Source organism: Pseudorasbora parva, chromosome 11 (genome assembly GCF_024679245.1).
Source record: "Pseudorasbora parva isolate DD20220531a chromosome 11, ASM2467924v1, whole genome shotgun sequence".
In the NCBI taxonomy this organism is placed as follows: domain Eukaryota; kingdom Metazoa; phylum Chordata; class Actinopteri; order Cypriniformes; family Gobionidae; genus Pseudorasbora; species Pseudorasbora parva.
The window spans coordinates 33,651,748-33,674,102 of record NC_090182.1 but is presented as its reverse complement, the minus strand read 5'-3'; the positions used below and the strand labels follow the sequence as shown (position 1 = coordinate 33,674,102).

The 22,355-nt window shown below is 37.2% G+C and overlaps 2 protein-coding genes and 1 long non-coding RNA gene across 4 annotated transcripts in view; 1 reads left to right on the top strand and 2 right to left on the bottom strand.

Annotated features, from left to right (window-relative positions):
- LOC137093105 (uncharacterized) overlaps positions 1-22,355 on the bottom strand; it is a 614,166-nt gene that overhangs the window by 92,587 nt on the left and 499,224 nt on the right. The gene's annotated exons all lie outside the window — the stretch shown is intronic.
- On the top strand, positions 1,093-6,469 carry LOC137092888 (uncharacterized). The gene is made up of 15 exons (XM_067457417.1): positions 1,093-1,312; positions 2,119-2,245; positions 2,499-2,622; positions 2,884-2,976; positions 3,217-3,424; positions 3,670-3,839; positions 3,935-4,033; positions 4,375-4,607; positions 4,696-4,874; positions 4,948-5,041; positions 5,244-5,588; positions 5,784-5,901; positions 5,976-6,067; positions 6,173-6,290; positions 6,381-6,469. The coding sequence occupies exons 2-15, from the start codon at positions 2,144-2,146 to the stop codon at positions 6,467-6,469; spliced, it is 2,064 nt and encodes a 687-aa protein (XP_067313518.1). The 5' UTR covers positions 1,093-1,312; positions 2,119-2,143.
- On the bottom strand, positions 13,421-20,779 carry LOC137093100 (uncharacterized). 2 transcript variants are annotated; one of them, XM_067457828.1, is made up of 9 exons: positions 20,131-20,779; positions 19,060-19,525; positions 17,935-18,100; positions 16,183-16,776; positions 15,812-15,856; positions 15,286-15,327; positions 14,596-14,663; positions 14,247-14,290; positions 13,421-13,970 (listed from the first exon to the last, which is right to left on the bottom strand). In XM_067457828.1, exons 2-9 carry the CDS (start codon positions 19,270-19,272, stop codon positions 13,910-13,912), a joined length of 1,233 nt encoding a protein of 410 aa, XP_067313929.1. In that variant the 5' UTR covers positions 19,273-19,525; positions 20,131-20,779; the 3' UTR covers positions 13,421-13,909. The 2 variants fall into 2 exon arrangements, with proteins under 2 accessions (XP_067313929.1, XP_067313928.1); XM_067457827.1 differs by having other exon boundaries at positions 19,060-19,185.

Here is a 22,355-nt window from a genome sequence, read left to right as displayed (position 1 = left end):
ACTTTTTAAATTCCCCAATGTTGCTTGCTTTATGTAAAGCACTGACTTATTGGCTTGGTGAAATGTGCAATTCAAATTTGCCTTGCCATTTCAAAAAGACTCATATTTTCATATAATGATCCAAAGAGTAAAAGGATATTTGTGGCTTTCATGACAAATTATTATAGGTTGCACATGTTTCATGTTTATCCCCTTGAAGGTGCACATGTAGCATGCTAATCACATGGCTTTATTCTACAATATTACCTAGCTAAAATCTCACCGTTCATACACGATAACAAATAATGTATATAATGAGCATATGTCAAGATGAAAACACAGATACTTACAAGGCCAAATAATGTCCTTTAACGTTTGCTGTTGCCCGTTGTTGTTCTCCGTTCTCGTCCTCCTCTTGTGTAAAAAACAATCCACTCCAACCGACAGAAATGTTTTTCGCGATATCTGCCGTTGCCAGTAGCACAGGCTACAGTTGCCATCTAGCGGTTGAGAGTTGAATTTTTTTCTTCTTTTTTTTCTTCTTTTTTTTCAAATATATCTAGCTTACGATTTTCTTTGACTGTCTTACATTTTAAGTGAATGTTATGCGGGACAGCAAAGCTAAAACTAATTCAAATGTTTACAAATGGGTGGGCTAAAAGCAGACTACACATAGCCCGTCCAATTCAGAGCTAAACCGTGGCTATAGATAGACCATGACATGAAATGACACATCTTGCAGATATTATTGACAATGCGAACATGATGTAATATTAACCATATCATATGCTACATTGCCAAAAACTACAATTAATCAGTCTTTTGACTAAAAGTGGGCTACGAATAGCCGGTCTGTAGCTAAACCGTGGCTACGCACAGCCATGAATATATCTCGTTAAAGAAATGAAACCAAACACCTTGTAATCACTGTTAACTTTGCTTACATGATGGAATATGATACATCTCACAAGTTATTTGGACAAACATTACATGTAACCAAATTAAAGATTCTTTTGGCTAAAAGTGGTCTACTCATAGCCGGACTATATCAGGTCTATAGTTAACCTAGACGGTGAAATGACGGCTATTGCTTGCTGGGTTATCATCAACCGTTATGACCATATTTGTTTATTGTTTCTTCTTCGATTGTAAGAACGGGGATTCGTTTTGGATATTAATTAGATTAAAATAAATAAGTTTTAATGTAATTAATTAGTGGACGCCAGCATTACCCATGAGCCTTATCATCCGCTGCTATGGAGACGGAGCCAGTCAGCGTTGCCATTGGGTGATTTCTTCTGTGATCTCTCATTGCGCTCAAACCACTGTCCAGGTAAGTTATGAGTCTGAGAGGCTCGTAATTAATGATCATGTTTTTGCTATAATGTTATAATTGATGCTTTATTTGCCATTAGACTCACATGATTTACATGTTAGTGCAACGAAGTGCAAGCCCGACTAATGGTTTCCTCATTATAAGAAAAGAAAAAAAAAACTTGTGAAAATAGATTTGCTAAATGGCTAGCTAACTTCAACATAAGCTAATTCTAGTTATCTAAGTTAGACGATGTCATTTTATCTCGACTACTCATCGGGGTTCACCAACATCACTGTAATGTGCCAGTAATAACATTATTAGTTGGCCTAACCACGTTACTGCACATAACGTTGCCTTTAGATCTAGGGCGAGGAACCCCAGACTTACGTCACGCGCCTTTTAAAGACCTTTACGCGCCTTTTAATGACTTTTACGCGCCTTTAAACAGTTGAACAGGACATGGAAAACCGTGATTTTTTTTATTATATCCGTTTATCTTAAGTATTTATAAGGAAATGTGATTCTCTCACTATTGGGGTAAACTTTATAAACCTTATATCAACATATCTACATAATTAACATTTTATGTTCTTCCTGCAGATCCTTTTCAACTTCACCTGTCTATTATCACCACTATTGCACCTGATTTAAAAAAAAAACCAACGGCACTTTTAAGAGCCAACCTTCATCTCTTCTCATCTTTTCTATCTCTCATATTCTCACTATCTATATCTCCATCTTTCTCTCTAGTTTTATCTATTTCTTAACATTTCCTCTCTGTCTTCATTTGTCTACTTGTCTGTCTTATCCGTCTTTGTCAGTCTGTCTGTATCTGTCTACGTTGCAATGGCCACCAAGCATAAACTGGATTCACAGGATCCCCACTACCAGGAGGGCAGACGCATGGCTCTTGAAATAAAACATGACCACATTCTAGCTGAAGCCAGGGTTAGAGTTTTTATATACCTTAATCATTTCATACTGTGACATAAGTTGTTCAACATCTTACTAACACACTATGTTGAGTTTTCATTAGTTTCACTAGTTACCTGTCCTTTGGTTCCAGTAATAAAACAATATATATATATATATATATATATATATATATATATATATATATATATATATATATATATATATATATATATATATATATATATATTTAATAATCTTACAATAAATATTTACTCCCAACACACAGAGAGCAGCTGTGGAGAGGAAACACGCACTCTCTGGAGAAGACCCTCAGACCTCTAAAAGGGACTTTGTAGGACGTGGTAAACCAAGGGGGAGGCGAGGAGGGCGACGCCAAGCCTCATCTACAGGTTATATTTAAATTATTTGACATTTGTAGGAATTTACCAACTCAAATTAGAACACTAATTGCTTGTTGGGAGTTTAAAATATTCCAATATCTAAAAAGACATTAAAATGTAGATAAACCATTCAGTGGCACTATAGTAAAAGACAATACCAAGTACTTATTAGCAATATGTCTGATTTCATAAATTGTTCAGTATATATAGGTTGGAAAAAGAAGACATGAATGCAGTGATAGCCTAATTATTTTATGTACTGTTTTACAGTCACATACCCCACAGCTGAGTGCTCCCTGTCACCCAGTGTGGAGGTTCCACTTACTGTACCCTCTGCAAAATTAAATCCTCAAGAGGAATTTGGTAAGTCACAGGGATGAATTTAAGTTTAATTTTTTTTTAAATCCATGTATATTTAAAGAAAAACCCCTTAGACAAAACGGACAGTCCAGTAGATGGATTAAAGACACAATTTAGTAAATATTTGGGCCAATATTTGGGAATCATGAAATGGCATGTTTATTCTAAATATTGATCAGTTGACTTGTAACTGGTCCTCATCTAAATAGTCCTTTACTACTTTATTTTGTATTTTCTTTACAGAAAAAAATATGAAGAGGTTGTCTTATTTTTTGGCATCATGTCCTTCTGCTGAGCCTCAAAGAAGCTCTGCTTCATCATGGTCTTTTCGACAGCAGAAAGCCTCAGAGCGCTGGAAAGAAGCAAGACCATACAACCTAAAATGCCTTATTGCAAAAGAGGCTGTTGGTCATCCCTTGTGTTGGCTTTGCCACGAGCCTGCTGTTATTAGGTTGGTTTTCATTAATGTTAAACTTTAACTGTGCTAAACACTGAGCCCCTATGCACTCCTATAAAGGAATTTCAAACCTAGTATCTTAACTAATTTTGGAATAGCTTAAATTGAGTTTATTGTATTTGATATGAGTTATTTATTTGAAATATTATTTCAAATAAATATTGTATTTATTTTATATATTGTATTTATTTAATATTGTATTTATATTATATTATAATATTGTTCTATTTTCTCCCTAGGTGCAGAGAGTGTCTTCCTGAGGAGTGGTTCTGTGGGGACTGTGATGTATTGCATCACAAAAAACAGCCACTCCACAACAGGGAATGTGTGATTAATGGGTTTTTTGAAGCCATTCCTCCAACCTCTTGTGTCATTAAAGGGGAAGCTGGATATTGCATCCATGAGCAAGGTACGTTCTCTCAAATAGCCCTAATTTTGCCATTCATGTGTGTCTGCAACCAGTTAAAAATAATCTAAATGAGTGGTTTTCTTTCTTTTTGCCAGCTTGCATTTTGCCGACTGTAAAGATGTCAGTCTGCTCCTGTGAAGGCTCAAACTTCACCTTGGTTCCAGGCAAACCAGTGATTTTAATTACCATCAATGGTAAAAAAATAAAAAATAAAAACTATTTAAATTTCTGTTGTAGATTCGATTTTTGAAATTATGTCTAAATTTCTAAGTTTCCCCACTGAAACGTCAGAAAACCAAAATTCGCTTCACTGCGCCTGCATAAACACTAATAAAAGCTCATTCAGATGGTACAGATGAAACAGACATCATAAAGTTATCACACAATTCTTCTGGCAGCAACTTGTTCAGTGTATCTCAATCATGCACAAAAATGAAGTAACTGTTGGATGGGCAGAATGAACTAACTGTTGTAAAATAAAGTATGTGGTAAATGTGTATTTATAATTTTTTTAATTGACTTTTTTTGTTCCTAGGGCGTTTTGAGTTGCATCAGCCACTATACATATGTCAAACATGCCAGCAGCAGTGGTACCCTGATTTGAAGGACCTACTTAGGAGTGGATATTGGCCAGCCTCTGTAAACAATTCCACGCTGTATACTCTTGACCTCCTGAGCTCCTTTCAGGAACTAAAGGTCATAGCTCCTGGATTCTCCAGACAAGCCTTCGCAAAGCTGCTGGAGCATCGCACCAAGTGTGGAGGAAGAGTAAGTGTAATTGTTTTTACCATATTATAAAATTCTTTCCATAAGTAGACAACATCACAAATACTATTTCACTCTATATTTCTTTCAGTCTGGAAATATCAACGGCGATGCACTGCAGCGCAGCTTCTTAGAGTTTTCCTATACAACTTTTGAGGAAGACCAGCTCTGCTGTAGTGCTCCTTTCACCTGCCCAGCCTGCACGCCAGAAATGTTGGCTGTTTCAGCAGACGGAAACAGAAAGCTATATCGCTTTCGCCGAAACGGAAGGTGGTCTTTGTTCCAGTGTTTTTTATTATTGTTTTTTAAATATTTAATTAATGGATTTTTTCTTCTTCTTCAGCTCTGATGATTCTGGCTTTTTTGAGGGGCTCTTTGTGGCTGAAGACAGTGCGGTGTCTAGATTTGTTGACACCGTACAGAAAGCAGTGAGAAATGCAAGTTTAATCATAACTTGAGAAAAACAGTTGTTAAAAAAATAGCCATTTATGTCCGACCTTGATTTCCCCCCACTTCAACTACTTCTGCCAACTAACTACTACTCCAAAATCAAATTGAGAGAATAAATGCAATAATATATTGTATATAAAATATCTACAACATTTATAATTGATTTGTTGTGTGTGTTATGTGTCATAGACACAAGGAAGAGGCACATGTGGGGACTCCCAGTGGACAGCAGCGAGGGAGACTTCAAGGAGGGCTTCTAAATTGGATGAAGAGGGGATGGAGGTTGCTGTGTGTCGCCACGGATTCCTCCTAAAAGCCCTTAATATGTACAGAGGGGAGATATTTGCCTACCCTCTGTACCTTCAAAAGGAGCTCATGCCAGCCAGGGCGCAATTCTTTGCGATGGATGTGGCCTGCAAATATTGGCCATACTTGCAGAAAGTTGCTGGTGTCCTTCCTGCTCTTCAGGAGCTGACCACGATGAAACCGTTTCTAAGTGTTATGCATGCTCGAGCCCATGCTACTAAGTGTGAGGTATGTATAATATTTTTGCATTATATGTACATTTGTAATGAAGAAAAAAAACTATTAAGAGCTACACTATTCTATGTATCCTTTTTGTATAACCATTTCTTGTACAGATTTTAAAGCCCTTTAAGTTGTTATACTGGGCTACTGTATATAAATTAAATAAAATTGAATTGAATTTCTTCCACCCTTTACTAACAGATTAAATGGAGTGGTAAGAACCAGGAAGGAGCAGGGACAACCGCTGGTGAGGAGGTGGAGCAAGTGAACAGCTACCTCTCACGTTGCGCCCTGACAACCAAATATATGTCCAAAGCAGGTGATCAGAGTGTTTGCAATATTCCTGCATACTTTTTATAGATTAAGTGTAATCTCATTATTTGCTTTCAACAGCACGGGTGGACATGCTTACACTACACGCTATGGGGTGGAACCACAAAAAAAGCCTCTCTCTACATCAGGCACTATCCACAAGATATGTGAAGGTAAGTCTCTTATAAATAGTTCTGTGTGTTCTTTTTGTGTGCACTTGGCCTGTTGTTAATCACACAAAGTTTTAATCCTGATTATTGTATAACACTGTTTATCAGACTTGTCGAAGACTACAGAATGAGACTGCAAGGCTGTCAGAGCTAAAAACAGAGCTACACTGCACAGATGAAGTGGTGTCACAGTGGCTTTCTGATGTAAAGGAATGGGCAGCTGGTGGTAAGCATGACCAGATACAATAAAAACAACAAATATCCTTTTCCATTACTATCTGAAACAGTGGATTTGCTTTCACTATTACTTCTACAGAGACACCAGATACATCTCATGCCAGTCAAGTCACCGCACACAGAGGACTTCAGCAGTCAATTGAGGGGCTTTACCTTAGTGTGAGGTAGCGGAAACAAACCCTCTACCGTCAGAATGGTATAACTATATTATAAAATAGGTTGAAAATTCAAGCTACTATATGCATCCTACTCAACTAACAAAGACAACCACTGCCCTGCAGAGTTTAGTTGCAACCCTAATCAAACAAACCTGAAGCAGCTAACCAAGCTCTTCAGAATTGCTTGAAAACACACAGGCTGGTGTTCTGAAGATTAGATTAATCTTTAGATTAAAAACCCATTCTAAAGTAATCATATATGGGCTTATATATTATACATATATATAGTGCTGTATTCCATTCCTACCAATAGATCCCCTAAATGTTATACACTGAACCTCTGAATTACCTGTTTGTCAATCTAATTTATAATTTTTACATACTTCAATAGCTGCAGCTTTGCTTTCACTTTTTGGGTGCAATTTTTTTTTGCTGAACAGTTAAATCACAAACCTTTACCCCTATACTTCATGTGTTTAGACAGCAGCAAGATTCGCCATCGCCTTCGAAGGAAGCTGGCAGAAGACAAAAAGCTCCTTCTTCAGGAGATACAGAAATACAATGATCATGTACTAGACTCTGCCACAAACATTGACATAGCTGTGGTGGAGCATTCCCTTACTGGAGAGAGCACTGTGTGTCAAATATGGCCGTGGGAGGTTCATGGCAGTGGTATGTCAGTTTTCAGATGCTTCACAGTAATTTATTTACAGTTCTGCTACAGTATACTGAACATAGGCAGGCGTGTAACATTGAGTGTTGTAATATTAATTAGTTTTATATGTGTATTTTCTTATTAAAAAAAGTACATGTTTGTTTGTTTGTTAAGAAACATTGCAATGCAATGCAAGATTGTCTAATGTATACATATAATTGTTATTGATTCTTAGCAAACATTTCAACCAAGAAACAACTGCATGACCAAGTGATGTTGACAATGCGACTGCAAGAGGAAACAAGGGTTTTGGTGTTGGAGATGGCACAACACTGCACATGGTTGCAGAGCCTGACGGTGGTTCTCAAGAACAAGTTGGCTGAGGAGGGTAAGTTGAATAAAAAACTGTCCATTTAAAGTATTAATTTCAAGATGTTTTTTTAAATAAACCATATCAGTCTTAGTCAAAGAACTTGGGTGGAGTTGTTCGCTATTGTAATAAGTCAGTAAGGCTTTAAAGTGTCACAGTTGTTTGAGATGCAGTATGGGCAAATTTGTTGTACTTTGGCTGTTACATGAAAGTAGAAATTAACTAAATCATTTTTAACATTGGAATTTCTGTCATGATATGTTACATGGGGTTAGCATAACATCAAGATTAATCTTATTTTATCTCCTCCAGTCAACATAGAAAACCTAGCTGGTTATCATCATCAAGCACCTTTTTCCTGATGTAACTCCATGAATGTTACACAACGTGTTACTTTAGCACAACTGTAGTAAAGATGAAAACTATTAATTTAAATTGTTTTTGTTCATTTAAAATGTTATTTTTTAATTTAGTGTTAATTTAAAAACAGCTATCAGACATTGGGTGAAAAACAAAACACTTTTCTACTTCTTTAGACCTAGCTCCATAAAGTTACCTCAGTGAGCAATCATGTTGCCTCAAGTCAGTTTATGCAGAAGCTAGCCTGGTACTAGGGCAGCCATAGTATGCACATACAAATGCCAACCAGCCTGGCATGTATATTTGAATCGGTGAAATCTTTTTACTCCATTGAAGTTCTTTGGCCTTATAAAGCTATCGTAATATGTAGTTTGTCTTTAATGTATTTTTTTATTTATTTTGAGACATATAGACAAGGGAAATGAGGGACTTTGCTGTCTCTTAAGAAGAAGACTGTCAGAGGTGTCAGAAAGGATGCAAGTGGTCCTTCAACAGTACAAGACTGCTTTAGGTCCTGAGGCCTCTGTCCTTCTACATGTTGAAGAGGAAGATGAAAGTGGCCTCAGTAGTCCAGACACCAGTGAGGATGAAGAGGAAAACACAATTTAGGTATTTATTAATTTATTAAATAAGTGTATTTATTAATGCTTTACACACCTTGTTGCTTCTAAAACAAATAAAACTAAAACTTTTTTTCTCCATTTCCCTAGATGGAAGATGCACAAATGGACTGTTGGAGGAAATGGACTTGCCCTATATCTGTGTATTATTAGTATGCTGACTGATTAACCACATCAAAATCTTTATGCATTCTATATTGTCAAAAATTCAAACTGTCAATTTAGCAAGCACATTAATGCTCCTTGAAGATGCACAAACCTCTCAGTATAGATGCACCAATCTCAGATTTCTAAGTAATTTGCTGATTATTATTATTATTAGTCATGTTAATATATACAGTGGGTACGGAAAGTATTTAGACCCCCTTACATTTTTTCACTCTTTGTTATATTGCAGCCATTTGCTAAAATCATTTCAGTTAATTTGTTTTCTCATTAATGTACACACAGCACCCCATATTGACAGAAAAAACATTTTGTCATCATTCAAACTGAAATATTACATGGTCCTAAGTATTCAGACCCTTTGCTGTGACACATATATTTAACTCAGGTGCTGTCCATTTCTTCTGCTCATCCTTGAGATGGTTCTAAACCTTCATTTAAGTCCAGCTGTGTTTGATTATACTGATTGGACTTGATTAGGAAAGCCACACACCTGTATAGAAGACGTTACAGGCAAGGCACAGATCTGGCCACGGTTACAAAAAAGACTCATGGCTGTATTAGATCAAAAGGTGCTTCTAAATGCTGAGCAAAGGGTCTGAATACTTAGGAAATGTGATATTTCAGTTTTTCTTGTTTAATAAATCTGCAAAAATGTCAACAATTCAGTGTTTTTCTGTCAATATCGTGTGCTGTTTGTACATTAATGAGAAAAAAAAAATGATTTTAGCAAATGGCTGCAATATAACAAACAGGGAAAAATGTAAGGGGTCTGAATACTTTCCGTACCCACTGTAAACACAAAATGTTATATACACACACATTTCATTTGCAAAAATGGCAATCGCAATTTTAACCAGAAAAATCACAATTAGATATTTGCCCCAATTTGTGTAGCCCTACTTATGACCCTTCCTCTATAATTACTTGCATTTCCCCACATTCACTTATTCTTCAGTGCAGCAGCAGCGTAGGATCTTTGCTTTTTCCCCCCAGAGGGGTGTTGATTGAGTGTTTTATAGGATATAACTGTTATGTAGCTTTATATAACTGTACCATTGAAAATAAACATCATGAATGAAAAATTCTTTCTTCAAAATGGTTAATTTGTTGACAATTTATCTGTCACTGTCAGTTTTGTCCTTTCAAACACATTGTACATTGTTACAGGAAATTTAACTAACACATACATTAAGTACTTGTATAATGCATTAGATAGTATTTAACAGAAAAATACAGTTTTATGTGTTATGATTATACTTTATATTGTATATTATTACAGTTGATATAACTTGATTCCTTGTTCTGTTTGTGCTTTACAAGGTGACTTGACCTCATTGTCCAGTGTTATTAAATACAGCCTGGTGGCTTGTTTGAATAAGCTTTGATGTATTTTTTACTGGTATTTTTGTGAAAGACAAAAAATAAAGTATTTTTCAAAGATGAGCCTTTAATGTTTTTACTTTTTAAATTAAAATTAAGATATATACCTATATCTGGTCTGCTATTTATTGACTATAGTTCAGCCTTTAACACCATAGTTCCCATTAAGCTAACTAACAAACTCCTGGATCTCGGACTGAATTCTTCTCTCTCACTGGATTGAAGATTTCCTCACTGGCAGACCTCAGGTGGTGAGAGTAGGACAGTTCACCTCCACCTCCATCACCGTGAGTGTGGGAGCTCCACAGGGCTGTGTCCTCAGTCCCCTGCTCTACTCTCTCTACACGCATGACTGTTTGTCCACACACAGCTCCACCTCTGTCATCAAGTTTGCGGATGATACTGTTGTCCTGGGCCTCATTTCCAACAACATTTACATTTCACTGGTTGTATTCTGTATAACTGTGTATGTGACAAATAAAAACTCTTGAACTTGAACTTGAATATACCGATCAGGCATAACATTATGACCACTGACAGGTGAAGTGAATAACTGAGTATGTCTTCATCACGGTTCCTGTTACTGGGTGGGATATATTAGGCAGCAAGTGAACATTTTTTTCCTCACAGTAGATGTGTTACAAGCAGGAAAAATGGGCAAGCGTAAGGATTTGAGCAAATTTAACAAGGGCCAAATTGTGATGTCTAGATGACTGGGTCAGAGCATCTCCAAAACTGTGGCTCTTGTGGGCTGTTCCCGGTCTGCAGTGGTCAGTATCTATCAAAAATGCTCCAAGGAAGGACCAGTGGAGAACCGGCCACAGGGTCATGGGCGGCCAAGGCTCATTGATGCACATGGGGAGCGAAGGCTGGCCCGTGTGGTCCGATCAAACAGACGAGCTACTGGAGATCAAACTGCTCAAGAAGTTAATGCTGGTTCTGATAGACATGTGTCAGAATACACAGTGCATTGCAGTTTGTTGCATATGGGGCTGCATAGCTGCTGACCATTTAGGGTGCCCACAGCTCATCCCTGTCCACCCCCGAAAGTGCCAACAGTGGCATGTAAGCATCAGAACTGGTCCACGGAGCAATGGAAGAAGGTGGTCTGATCTGATGAATCACGTTTTCTTTTACATCATGTGGATGGCCAGGTTTTAGTCTGTGTATGTGTGAGTGTATTTCTATTGTTATGTCTGTTTTGCTTCATGTACATTAGTTATTATGTGGTAAGGACTCCATTGAAAACTAAATGAATCATCCCTTGGGGTTTATCATTTAAAAAAAACTTGCAGAAATAGTCACCAAAATAAATCACCTTTTTAAATGACCATCCAGTGCATTACTACAGACATGGGGGAAGGACTGAAGTACTTGGGTTAGGGCTGAAAACAGATCTTGCATGCCATCATGAAAATAAGGTTAATAATTAGGCCATGTCTGTGAAGCTATGCTTGGGCAAAGTTCTATCCATGAAACTGTGAGAATTACAACATTGTCATAGAACAAAACCAAATGTATTGGGTAATAAAACAGATTCTGTCATTTTATAAACTTTGGTTTGACTAACTTGGGTCATTAATTCCACGTAACAAGAAAAAACAAAACAAAAAAACAAACACAAAGCTTCATTATACTGGGCCTTCAGAGTGCTCTCTGAATCTATAGACCCGGGACAGGTGTCAATGAAATGATACAATTAAAACTTTGTCTTAGAGCTAAACCAAATACATCATTGGAAAGGTCTTGATCTGGAGAATAACATATGTCAGTATGAAGATTATTCATGGCTTCTGATTTCTGAATACTGACATTTGAACCTTGACATTGGACCATGTTTGAAGGCTTATAATCCAGCAACAAGAAGGTCTCCAGACATGGGACAAATGTTATAGAGAGTTTCAGACCTCAGCTATCATGTGAGTATTAGTCACTATTTGGCACCAACTTTGGGCACTATCAAAAATAGCCCACAAGCAATTTTCACCCATTTAAAAATAATGTTTTTACAATCTGATAACACCAATGTCTTTCCCACCCCCTAAAACCCTTAGGAATGCCCATTGTTTAATCCTACCAACATCTAATTATGGAGAATATGCCAATGTATTTAAAAACTACAATTACCAGTAGAGACGCGCCATTAAACTTCCTATTAAGCTCCAAATCAGCGGCCATACTTGAAGTTCTTCCAGTTTCCTGAGTTTGGTTAGGGTTAGGGTTTTAAAAATGTATATTTACTTTATATATCAAAAATCTCTTACAGCTAGAACATACATTGTTATGCTTTTAGACGATTAGGGTGAAAAAAACGCTGAGAATGTCAGTTCATCGGGGATATTTGACTGCTATTTTTAGAACAACTAAGTATCAGGGCCGTCTCCAGTGTATTTATAACTACAATTCCCACATGAGAGGCGCAATAGAACTCATTACAAAGCGTATCAATGAGCCACCATACTTGTAGTTTTTCCTGTTTCCACAGCAGGACTACGGTGATCAACAATCTACTACAGCCGAAACATCCAAAATACTGCATTTAGATGATCAGGGTAAAAAAAAGAAAAAATCGTCAGGATGTCTGCTAATCGTTTAGCTGTAGTAGTACTGTAGAAATTAAAATCGAGTTATTAGTTATATATAGTTATTAGTGATCAATGTCGGCGGGAGTAATGCCAACCTTCAAACAGTGTTTTTTGTTGTTGTAATTATGGCCTATGAAGACTTCCAAAATGTGTGATAGCCTCTCCAATCAAGACCTTCACAACAAATCAGTAACTGTCTTTTAACTAGTGACAAAAACTGTTAAATTCTAGTAACTATAACCATTATCCAGATAGGCAGGCCTATCTTTATAATTAAATGCTACCACAAATTTTAATTTCAAAATAATCTACTTAAAACATTCAATAAAGATGTACAATTAAATTTATCACATAGATATGCTCATTGTAGCTTATGTTTTTTTTAGATTGTTTCCATATCACCGTCATATTGTGTTTGGAATTAACATGATTGGAAAAGTAAAAACAAAAATGATCATCTTGTGCAAGTGTTTATTGTAGTGTATTTGTGATTTTTCCACAAAGTGAAAATACACCTAATGCATATTTATTGCTTAATTATTCACAAGAAGCTTAAAGAGTGATCAAACAATTTACTGACAAGATGCATAACAAGTAGAAACCGTACATTCTTTGGCAAATAGACCACAATGATACTTGGTGTAGAGAATTGTAGAGAAATGCATGATATGAAAAGGAAGGTCCCCCTGAGAGCTGAATGTGATGACTGGAGGTGAATGGGGTGGAAGAGGGTTGCATTGATTTGCCTGAGATGAAAACTGACAGCAACAGAGAAAGGAACAGCTAACAACTATGACACAATTGGCTTATAAGGGTTGAGACAAAAATAAGATTGGTTTAAGACGTAAACACTCAGATACCTGATGAGTTTGGAGTGAAAGCAGGAGAGATTATGTAATGGGTGAGTACGAAGATGATCAGTCTTACTTGTTGAACTTCATATTCAAGCTTCATAATTGTTAAATAAGCCATACGGCTGTATTTCTTAACAGTGAACTCTGAGGTTAACTTTAAAAGAAGACAACAGAATATGAAATCAAGTTATATGCCAACTGTAATAAAATAACATATAGTGCAATGTATAATCATGTTATAAATATAAAAACATGTTTCAGAAGAACATCCGAAAAGGAAATGGAGTTGGATTAAGTACATTTCTATTTAAGCCTACTTGAGATTAAACTCCATGTGTCACATTTATTGGAGATTTTAACCTTTACATAAATATGAGAAATGACTTCAAATGCACCACAGAAACAATTTAATAATAAATAGGCAGAAACCAAAATGGCTTTCAAAACATACATTTTATTTAATTTTCATTCATTTGGAGAAAATCCTTTGGCTGCCAGGATTGGGCCCACTCTTCACCACTAAAAACAGAAGTGATTTAGTTTCTGTTACTTGTTTGTTGTTTCCTACAAACATAAACCTTTTTTTATCATTATTTTCATAAAGTGTAAAGCACACATTACAAAACATGTATTTTATTTGTATAACAGTGTTTAATATTCAATTATGAAGGACCACTACAGTTTATGAAACAGAACAATTTGCTACATTATTTTAGCAAAAAACATGAACGAAGTTAAAGTAAATTAACAATGCATGCATTCATTCATAAAGCAGAAAAACAGAAGAGTACATACCATACTGGACAGGGCTGCCAGTCAACCAAAATTTCTCCTTTGCCCTACCAAGAAAAAACAAAGAAACGTTAATTCCATTCTTAACATAAGGCTATTGTGTTTGGCTATAGGCATTGAGTTCCATTTATACAGTGGGTCATTGTTAATATTTACAGTATCTGATCATGACTTTTACAGTACAATATCCTTCCGAATCTGTAATTTAAAAAGACTAAACACATAAAAAGTATCTACCTAACAATTATGGTGTGTGTATAGTATGTATTGCCACAACACAAGGAAGCTTCTTAATTCTATATTACAGTCTGCATACTCTCTACACTATGGATTTCTTTTATGACTGTCTAACCTTTCTCACTCTTTCTCTTACTACACTCCTGATGGGGAAAGCTTCTAGGCGAGTGTGGTAGGAGCAATCTGTGAACATCAAAAAACATGTTTCAAATATTTCTTACATTAGGAACAAAATAAACACAACTATGAAGACTTAAGTAGTGACCAGACTTGTAAGGTGATGTTTATCACTAGGGGTGCACCGATCCGACTTTTTCAGTCCCGATACCGATACCGATGCCTGGGCTTTGTGTATCTGTCGATACCTGATACCGATCCGATACTATTGTTAAATTAATAATAAACTGTATACCTTCCTTGAAGAGACTAAAGGCACCAGACTTTACTAAATAAAGATAATAGACAAAATAACAGATGTATGCAAAGTGTTGAATTCTTATTTATTTAAAAAACAATTGTGCATTCAAATCTAAAATATAATTTAGGGCTCGACATTAAGCATGCTCCTGTCTCTCCTTCGGATAAGTAAAATGGTCATTCACTTGTCCGAGTAAAAAATGTGCTTGTCTGGAAAAAAGTTATTTATGTGTGTGTGTGTGTGTGTGTGTGTCCTCCCTTATGAGAGGACTCGAGACTGGTGTGGCTCGCAGGTGACGCTCTTTCGTCATCACGCCCTCGTCTCGCTCGTCCACCTCGCCACAGTCAACACACTGATGCATCAATCATTGGATTTACATGGACTTACTCTTTTGGGGCTTTTTCTTGTCAGGCATATTCCTTGGTCCCTCTGTGGGATAGAAGATTACAATCCACTCAGAAAAAATTAATAAATCATTAATAAAAAAGATGCACTTTGTATTGTCTTTTCAACCTAAATATGGGTCCCTTGTGCTTCTAAGAGTCCCCCAAAATATGAGAAAAGACCATGCTCTCTATTTCGGTAATTGTGTGTGCAAACAAGCCGTTTATATTTGGCTCCACATTTTAGTAGTAGGCTTCTAGAATGCTTAGTCTAAAACAACTTGTTTCAGATAGACGATGAACTTGATGAGGGTCTGCATAAAGGCCAGTTTAAGATATTTGATTTTTTTGTAACTGCAAAGCTACTATCAGAATACAAATATAGAACTAGAAACAAGCATAATAGATCCCCTTTAAATTCTAATTAATTAATTAATTAATTAAATTCCTTTAGAGAATCTGGTTGACAAACGAGCTATGGTAAGAGTTACTAACCACCAATAATTACACTACAAACATTATTTACATACCTGACTTTCTCTTTTTGCGACTCTTGACTGTGTCCCAGGCTGACCCTGTGAAGACAGTTGTAGGTTTGGAGAAAGAAAATTACTCACCAAATAAAGATTTTTATTTCTTATTATTTAAGTCTTATTTTAAATACTGGAAGATCACAACATTACAAAAGTGCTGCAGTACAAGTTCTTATAGGTGTAAAGTTCATGTATTGCTATTGCGAGTGAATTAAGGTTGGTGCATTAACTCGTATTAACTAGCTTTTGTCCATCCTGTTTGTGATAATCCCAATTTGTTTAATTTGCTGTCTTGTTCAGGGAAAATGGTGTCGTGAGAATGAAATGTAATGTTTCAATTGGTAACTCTTTTTATCTGTCCTAATTACCTTGTCCTTCCATAGAGCTCGCCTGCTTCACCTGCTCCTGCCCCTCTGTAGAGCTCGCCTGCTTCACCTGCTCCTGCCCCTCTGTAGAGCTCGCCTGCTTCACCTGCTCCTGCCCATCTGTAGAGCTCGCCTGCTTCACCTGCTCCTGCCCCTCTGTAGAGCTCGCCTGCTTCACCTGCCCCTGCCCGTCTGTAGAGCTCGCCTGCTTCACCTGCCCCTGCCCCTCTGTAGAGCTCGCCTGCTTCACCTGCTCCTGCCCCTCTGTAGAGCTCGCCTGCTTCACCTGCTCCTGCCCCTCTGTAGAGCTTGCCTGCTTCACCTGCCCCTGCCCGTCTGTAGAGCTCGCCTGCTTCACCTGCTCCTGCCCCTCCGTAGAGCTCGCCTCTGTAGAGCTCGCCTGCTTCACCTGCCCCTGCCCCTCCGTAGAGCTCGCCTCTGTAGAGCTTGCCTGCTTCACCTGCCCCTGCTCCTCCGTAGAGCTCGCCTGCATGGCTCTCACCTCCTCCCAGTTGCTCGTGTTCTCCAATGGGTTACAGGGTGTGAGGTGCAGTGTAATCAGCTGATCATCATTGCCACTTGAATTCTGGGTCCAGCCTGTGCAAGTTAAACAAGTGTTGTATTTTGCTTACTTAAAACATCGAGGTTAACCATGAGCTTGAACTGTACTAGCCTTGCTGCGATAGTCGCTGTTACTGTTGTTCAGGCTTAGCACCGGTTACATCATGCTCCCACTGTTTTTTGTATTTGTTTATAGTAATAAAGTCATATAGTTTAGTTAGAGAACAAACACTACAATTACAGCGTGAGCTGAATGAGAGTGGCAACACAGACCAGCAGCAGAAGGCAGATTTCATTTATCATGAGAGCAAGGAGCTAAATGACAAGATGATCAAGATGATGATGTAAAAGCGTCTATTTAAGGGAGTTTGTCATTGTACTTCTTCGTTGTTGTGATTTTCATTAAGAATAATAGGCTAATATCTGCAAATCTATATTTGATTGATTTTCTAATACTATAAACAAATACAATATATATTTTAGGCAGGAAAAAAAACTGAGTGCTCATAATATCTATAAAATGAATGACACCAAGTTTAATATTTGTTTACAGACTGGGTAAAACTATTCAGTTCAGACTGGACTGTGTGTAGTGCGCTAAACTACTTTGGGCTTTAGTCTTTATGCAATTTCCATTAATGCTCTACATTTCAGCACTGTCCTCAATTTTGTTTATATAATTTTGTTTGTTTTGTATATGGAGATTCATTATCATTTGATTCATTGACTCAGTGACTAAAATGGGTCTTTGTAAATTTCATGGGTCTAATTCGTTTATGTCCCTGTAAAAATCGCTTTAGTCAGTTGTGAAAATTTTAAATTATTCTTTCCATTTGCATCTACAAGACATGTGATGTGACATCACTGTGTTGATAGAGACGACAGATAGAGGAGCCTATGATCATACAATCATTTAGCAGCAGAAAAAAAAGTGATTAATTAATTTATCTTAACATTTCTTCATAATGGTCCCATTTTGTTCAGCATTTATGTGAGATAATTATAATGTATGAATGTCCTCATAATGTTCTAGCATAAATGCACATGGATTACACTGAATGTAATATTAAACATTGAATAAATTAAATTTTTAAGGGTGAGCCACCCTTTAAGATTTAAACATTGATAAAATCTTTGGCACATTCAACACAAGTTGTGAACTTTGACTTTAAAAATACAGTGCATGCATCTCACCTTCACAAAGGTATTCATAAAATGAACCTATCTTCTGAAGGTAGTCCTGGGCATAGGTGGAGAGTGTGCAGTGAGGGGTTAATATTTCACACTTGTGTTCTTTTTTTTTGGTCTCCTTTCCAAGAAGCAGAACTGGCTTGTATCCAATGGCATGAAGTTTCTCAAGCTGCAATAACAATGTGTATGCTGTTTAAAGTAATAGTAAAACAACATCAAAAATAACTAAGTATATTCATTATTGAGAAAATATGTGACCCTGGTCCACAAAAGTCAAAAGTTGCACAGGTATATTTGTGGCAATAGCTAGGGCTGTGACGGTGGCACGGTGGTCATGGCGACCGTCACAGCCCTAGCAATAGCCAACAATACATTTTATGGGTCAAAATGATAGTTTTTCTTTTATGCCAAAACTTATTAGGATATTAGGTAAATTTTTGTATAACTAAGTATGTGCAAACAGGAAAAGCTCATAAAGTAGAGGCAAACACTAACTCTTATATAGAAAAACTGCAAAATGATCAATCTGACACCATGAGGGTACAATATAACTTTTGCAACATTAGTAGCTTGGGTTTGTCACCTACATGGATAAGATTGTGTAACCACTCTGCAATTGGACAGTGGCAATCTATGCTGCACATAAATTTAAGTTGACGTTTGTAATTGTAAAGTGCTTTGAGTAGTACAGTATGAATGTAGCAGCATGAATGCAGTCCATTTGTTATTTCTCATTCACTTGATAAGAAAGTTTGATTATTATATTGCATAATGCCCGCCCGTATTTGTTATGAACTCAGCTACGGTAGATAATTTAGGACTGTAAGGTGACGATGTGCTTGACAATTATATTACAACTAAAAACAGAACAATAAATTACATTCTTACAAGTTCACAATTACATCTGACTTAAAAATTGTGTTAAATTGCACTTTTAAATTTACAAATTTCAAATCTATCAAAATATCAATTTAAACAAAGATACTTTTATTTAACGATCTATATTGTCCAAAAATAATGCCTTTCTGACCTTGCACTGGAATGCTAACAAAATCACAAATGGTAACACTGAATTTACTTCCTAGATGATCTGGGACACTGTAATGTCATGTAAGAAATTGTACATACCATGAGGATGGCTTCATCCTTGATGGATGCGACGTTGTGGTTCTTCTTGTGACCACAAACCCATTCTTCTCGCTTGTCATCAAACCTCTGAAGCTTCTTCTTGAGACGCTGCTTCAGAGGCTGCTCCTTTTTACAATGAGAGCAGATTTTTTGTGCACAAAATAAAATGCCCTGACAAAAGGGACACACCTTTTTCGTAGACCCCCCAGGCATTATAATAAAACTGACAGATACAGACAGACAGACTAACAAAGACGGATAAGACAGACAAGTAGACAAATGAAGACAGAGAGGAAATGTTAAGAAATAGATAAAACTAGAGAGAAAGATGGAGATATAGATAGTGAGAATATGAGAGATAGAAAAGATGAGAAGAGATGAAGGTTGGCTCTTAAAAGTGCCGTTGGTTTTTTTTTTAAATCAGGTGCAATAGTGGTGATAATAGACAGGTGAAGTTGAAAAGGATCTGCAGGAAGAACATAAAATGTTAATTATGTAGATATGTTGATATAAGGTTTATAAAGTTTACCCCAATAGTGAGAGAATCACATTTCCTTATAAATACTTAAGATAAACGGATATAATAAAAAAATCACGGTTTTCCATGTCCTGTTCAACTGTTTAAAGGCGCGTAAAAGTCATTAAAAGGCGCGTAAAGGTCTTTAAAAGGCGCGTGACGTAAGTCTGGGGTTCCTCGCCCTAGATCTAAAGGCAACGTTATACATAACAGTATACATAACGTGTGCAGTAACGTGGTTAGGCCAACTAATAATGTTATTACTGGCACATTACAGTGATGTTGGTGAACCCCGATGAGTAGTCGAGATAAAATGACATCGTCTAACTTAGATAACTAGAATTAGCTTATGTTGAAGTTAGCTAGCCATTTAGCAAATCTATTTTCACAAGTTTTTTTTTTCTTTTCTTATAATGAGGAAACCATTAGTCGGGCTTGCACTTCGTTGCACTAACATGTAAATCATGTGAGTCTAATGGCAAATAAAGCATCAATTATAACATTATAGCAAAAACATGATCATTAATTACGAGCCTCTCAGACTCATAACTTACCTGGACAGTGGTTTGAGCGCAATGAGAGATCACAGAAGAAATCACCCAATGGCAACGCTGACTGGCTCCGTCTCCATAGCAGCGGATGATAAGGCTCATGGGTAATGCTGGCGTCCACTAATTAATTACATTAAAACTTATTTATTTTAATCTAATTAATATCCAAAACGAATCCCCGTTCTTACAATCGAAGAAGAAACAATAAACAAATATGGTCATAACGGTTGATGATAAGGCTCATGAGTACTGTAAGATTTACTGTAAGATTTGACAAACCAAGCCGATGGAAAAACGGCAACATTAAAATAGCAACATTTAGAAGCAAAAAACAAAACAAACAAACAGGATAAAATCTCCTGAATAAATGTTGAGTAATGTAGCGCTTAAATTTTAAAAATGAATAAGAAATGAGAAAAAAAAAAACCTGAAAAAAACAGCGTCTGTGCTATGCAGAACGAAAAACGTGGAGTATGAACGAATTGTACTTCCCATTGAAATACTTTAGATTAAAAATCGTGCGTAGTGACACGAAATGTTCTTCCCATTGAAATACATTAGATTAAAAATCGTGCGTAGTGACACGAAAAAAAAGGGAAATTCGTGTCCGTGAACACGAATCAATAGATTAAAGTTCGTGATTATGTCACGAACTGCCGTGAGACTGGGTTGAATTTCTTCATTGCACAAGTATTTTCTTATGCAATGCAATGCAAAAGCCCTAATCTCTTCGTTGCAAAGCGAGTTTTTTTTCATGCAATGCAATGCAAAAACACTAATCTACTTTTGGCACAAGTTTTTTTGGTATGCAATGCAATGCAAAATCACTAATCCTCATATGAGGATTAGTGATTTTGCATTGCATTGCATACGAAAAACTCTTGCATTGAAGACTTTTGCATGCATTGCATAAAAGGAACATTTTTGTGCATTGAAAAAATTTGTGTTTTTGATTGCATAGCATTTAAGTCGCTGTGCACTGAGAGGGAGTGTTTTTGCATTGCATTGAATACTAAGAAACATGTGCAATATTGCACATGTTTCTTAGTATTCAATGCAATGCAAAAACACTCCCTCTCAGTGCACAGCGACTTAAATGCTATGCAATCAAAAACACAAATTTTTTCAATGCACAAAAATGTTCCTTTTATGCAATGCATGCAAAAGTCTTCAATGCAAGAGTTTTTCGTATGCCATGCAATGCAAAATAACAAACATCTTCGTTATACACCGAAATATTATATGTAATGGAAAAGCGCTTATTCCTAAATCCCCAGCGATGTCTATGCAAAGGTACTTTCTCGTCGATGTACAGCTAGTTTTCTTATGCAATCTAATGCAAAAGCACTAATCTTCTCATTGCGCAAGTGTTTTTGTATGCAATGCGATGCAAAAGAACTAATCTCATTGCACAAGTTTTTCGTATTCAATGCAATGCACTGCAAAAACACTAATTTCTTCAAAGCACAAAAGTTTTTTGTATGCAATGCATGCAAAAGTCTTGAATGCACGAGTTTTATCGTATACAATGCAATGCAAAATCACTAATCTCTTCATTCCCAGATAGCAAAATTGCTCTGGCCCAGATCCGGCCCACACTTGACACTTTCATCTGGCCCACTACCCGCGTGGAATGATGGCACTTGGGCGGTCCGCTCCCGTTTGCCAGATTTAGGCCGCAATCAAGCCATAGCAACGCCGCATGTCAGCCATGAACAAAACGCATGAAGCAGAACTGGCCCACATCTGGCCCAGATAGCAAAATTGCTCTGGCCCAGATCCGGCCCACACTTAACACTTTCATCTGGCCCACTACCCGCGTGGAATGATGGCACTTGGGCGGTCCACTCCCGTTTGTCAGATTTAGGCCACAATCAAGCCATAACAACGCCGCATGTCAGCCATGAACAAAACGCATGAAGCAGAACTGGCCCACATCTGGCCCAGATAGCAAAATTTCTTTGGCCCAGATCCGGCCCACACTTTACACTTTCATTTGGCCCACTACCCGCGTGGAATGATGGCACTTGGGCGGTCCGCTCCCGTTTGCCAGATTTAGGCCGCAATCAAGCCATAGCAACGCCGCATGTCAGCCATGAACAAAACGCATGAGGCAGAACTGGCCCACATCTGGCCCAGATAGCAAAATTGCTCTGGCCCAGATCCGGCCCACACTTGACACTTTCATCTGGCCCACTACCCGCGTGGAATGATGGCACTTGGGCGGT

Coding starts and splice junctions, on each gene's coding strand:
- LOC137092888 (XM_067457417.1), top strand. CDS start 2,144: ATGGCCACCAAGCATAAACTGGATTCACAGGATCCCCACTACCAGGAG. Junction 2,623..2,883: donor ACGCCAAGCCTCATCTACAG/GTTATATTTAAA, acceptor ACTGTTTTACAG/TCACATACCCCACAGCTGAG. Junction 2,977..3,216: donor AAATCCTCAAGAGGAATTTG/GTAAGTCACAGG, acceptor TTTTCTTTACAG/AAAAAAATATGAAGAGGTTG.
- LOC137093100 (XM_067457827.1), bottom strand. CDS start 20,229: ATGAGCCTTATCATCCGCTGCTATGGAGACGGAGCCAGTCAGCGTTGC. Junction 15,328..15,811: donor TCGCAAAAAGAGAAAGTCAG/GTATGTAAATAA, acceptor TCTATCCCACAG/AGGGACCAAGGAATATGCCT. Junction 13,971..14,246: donor TGGCAGCCCTGTCCAGTATG/GTATGTACTCTT, acceptor TTCTGTTTTTAG/TGGTGAAGAGTGGGCCCAAT.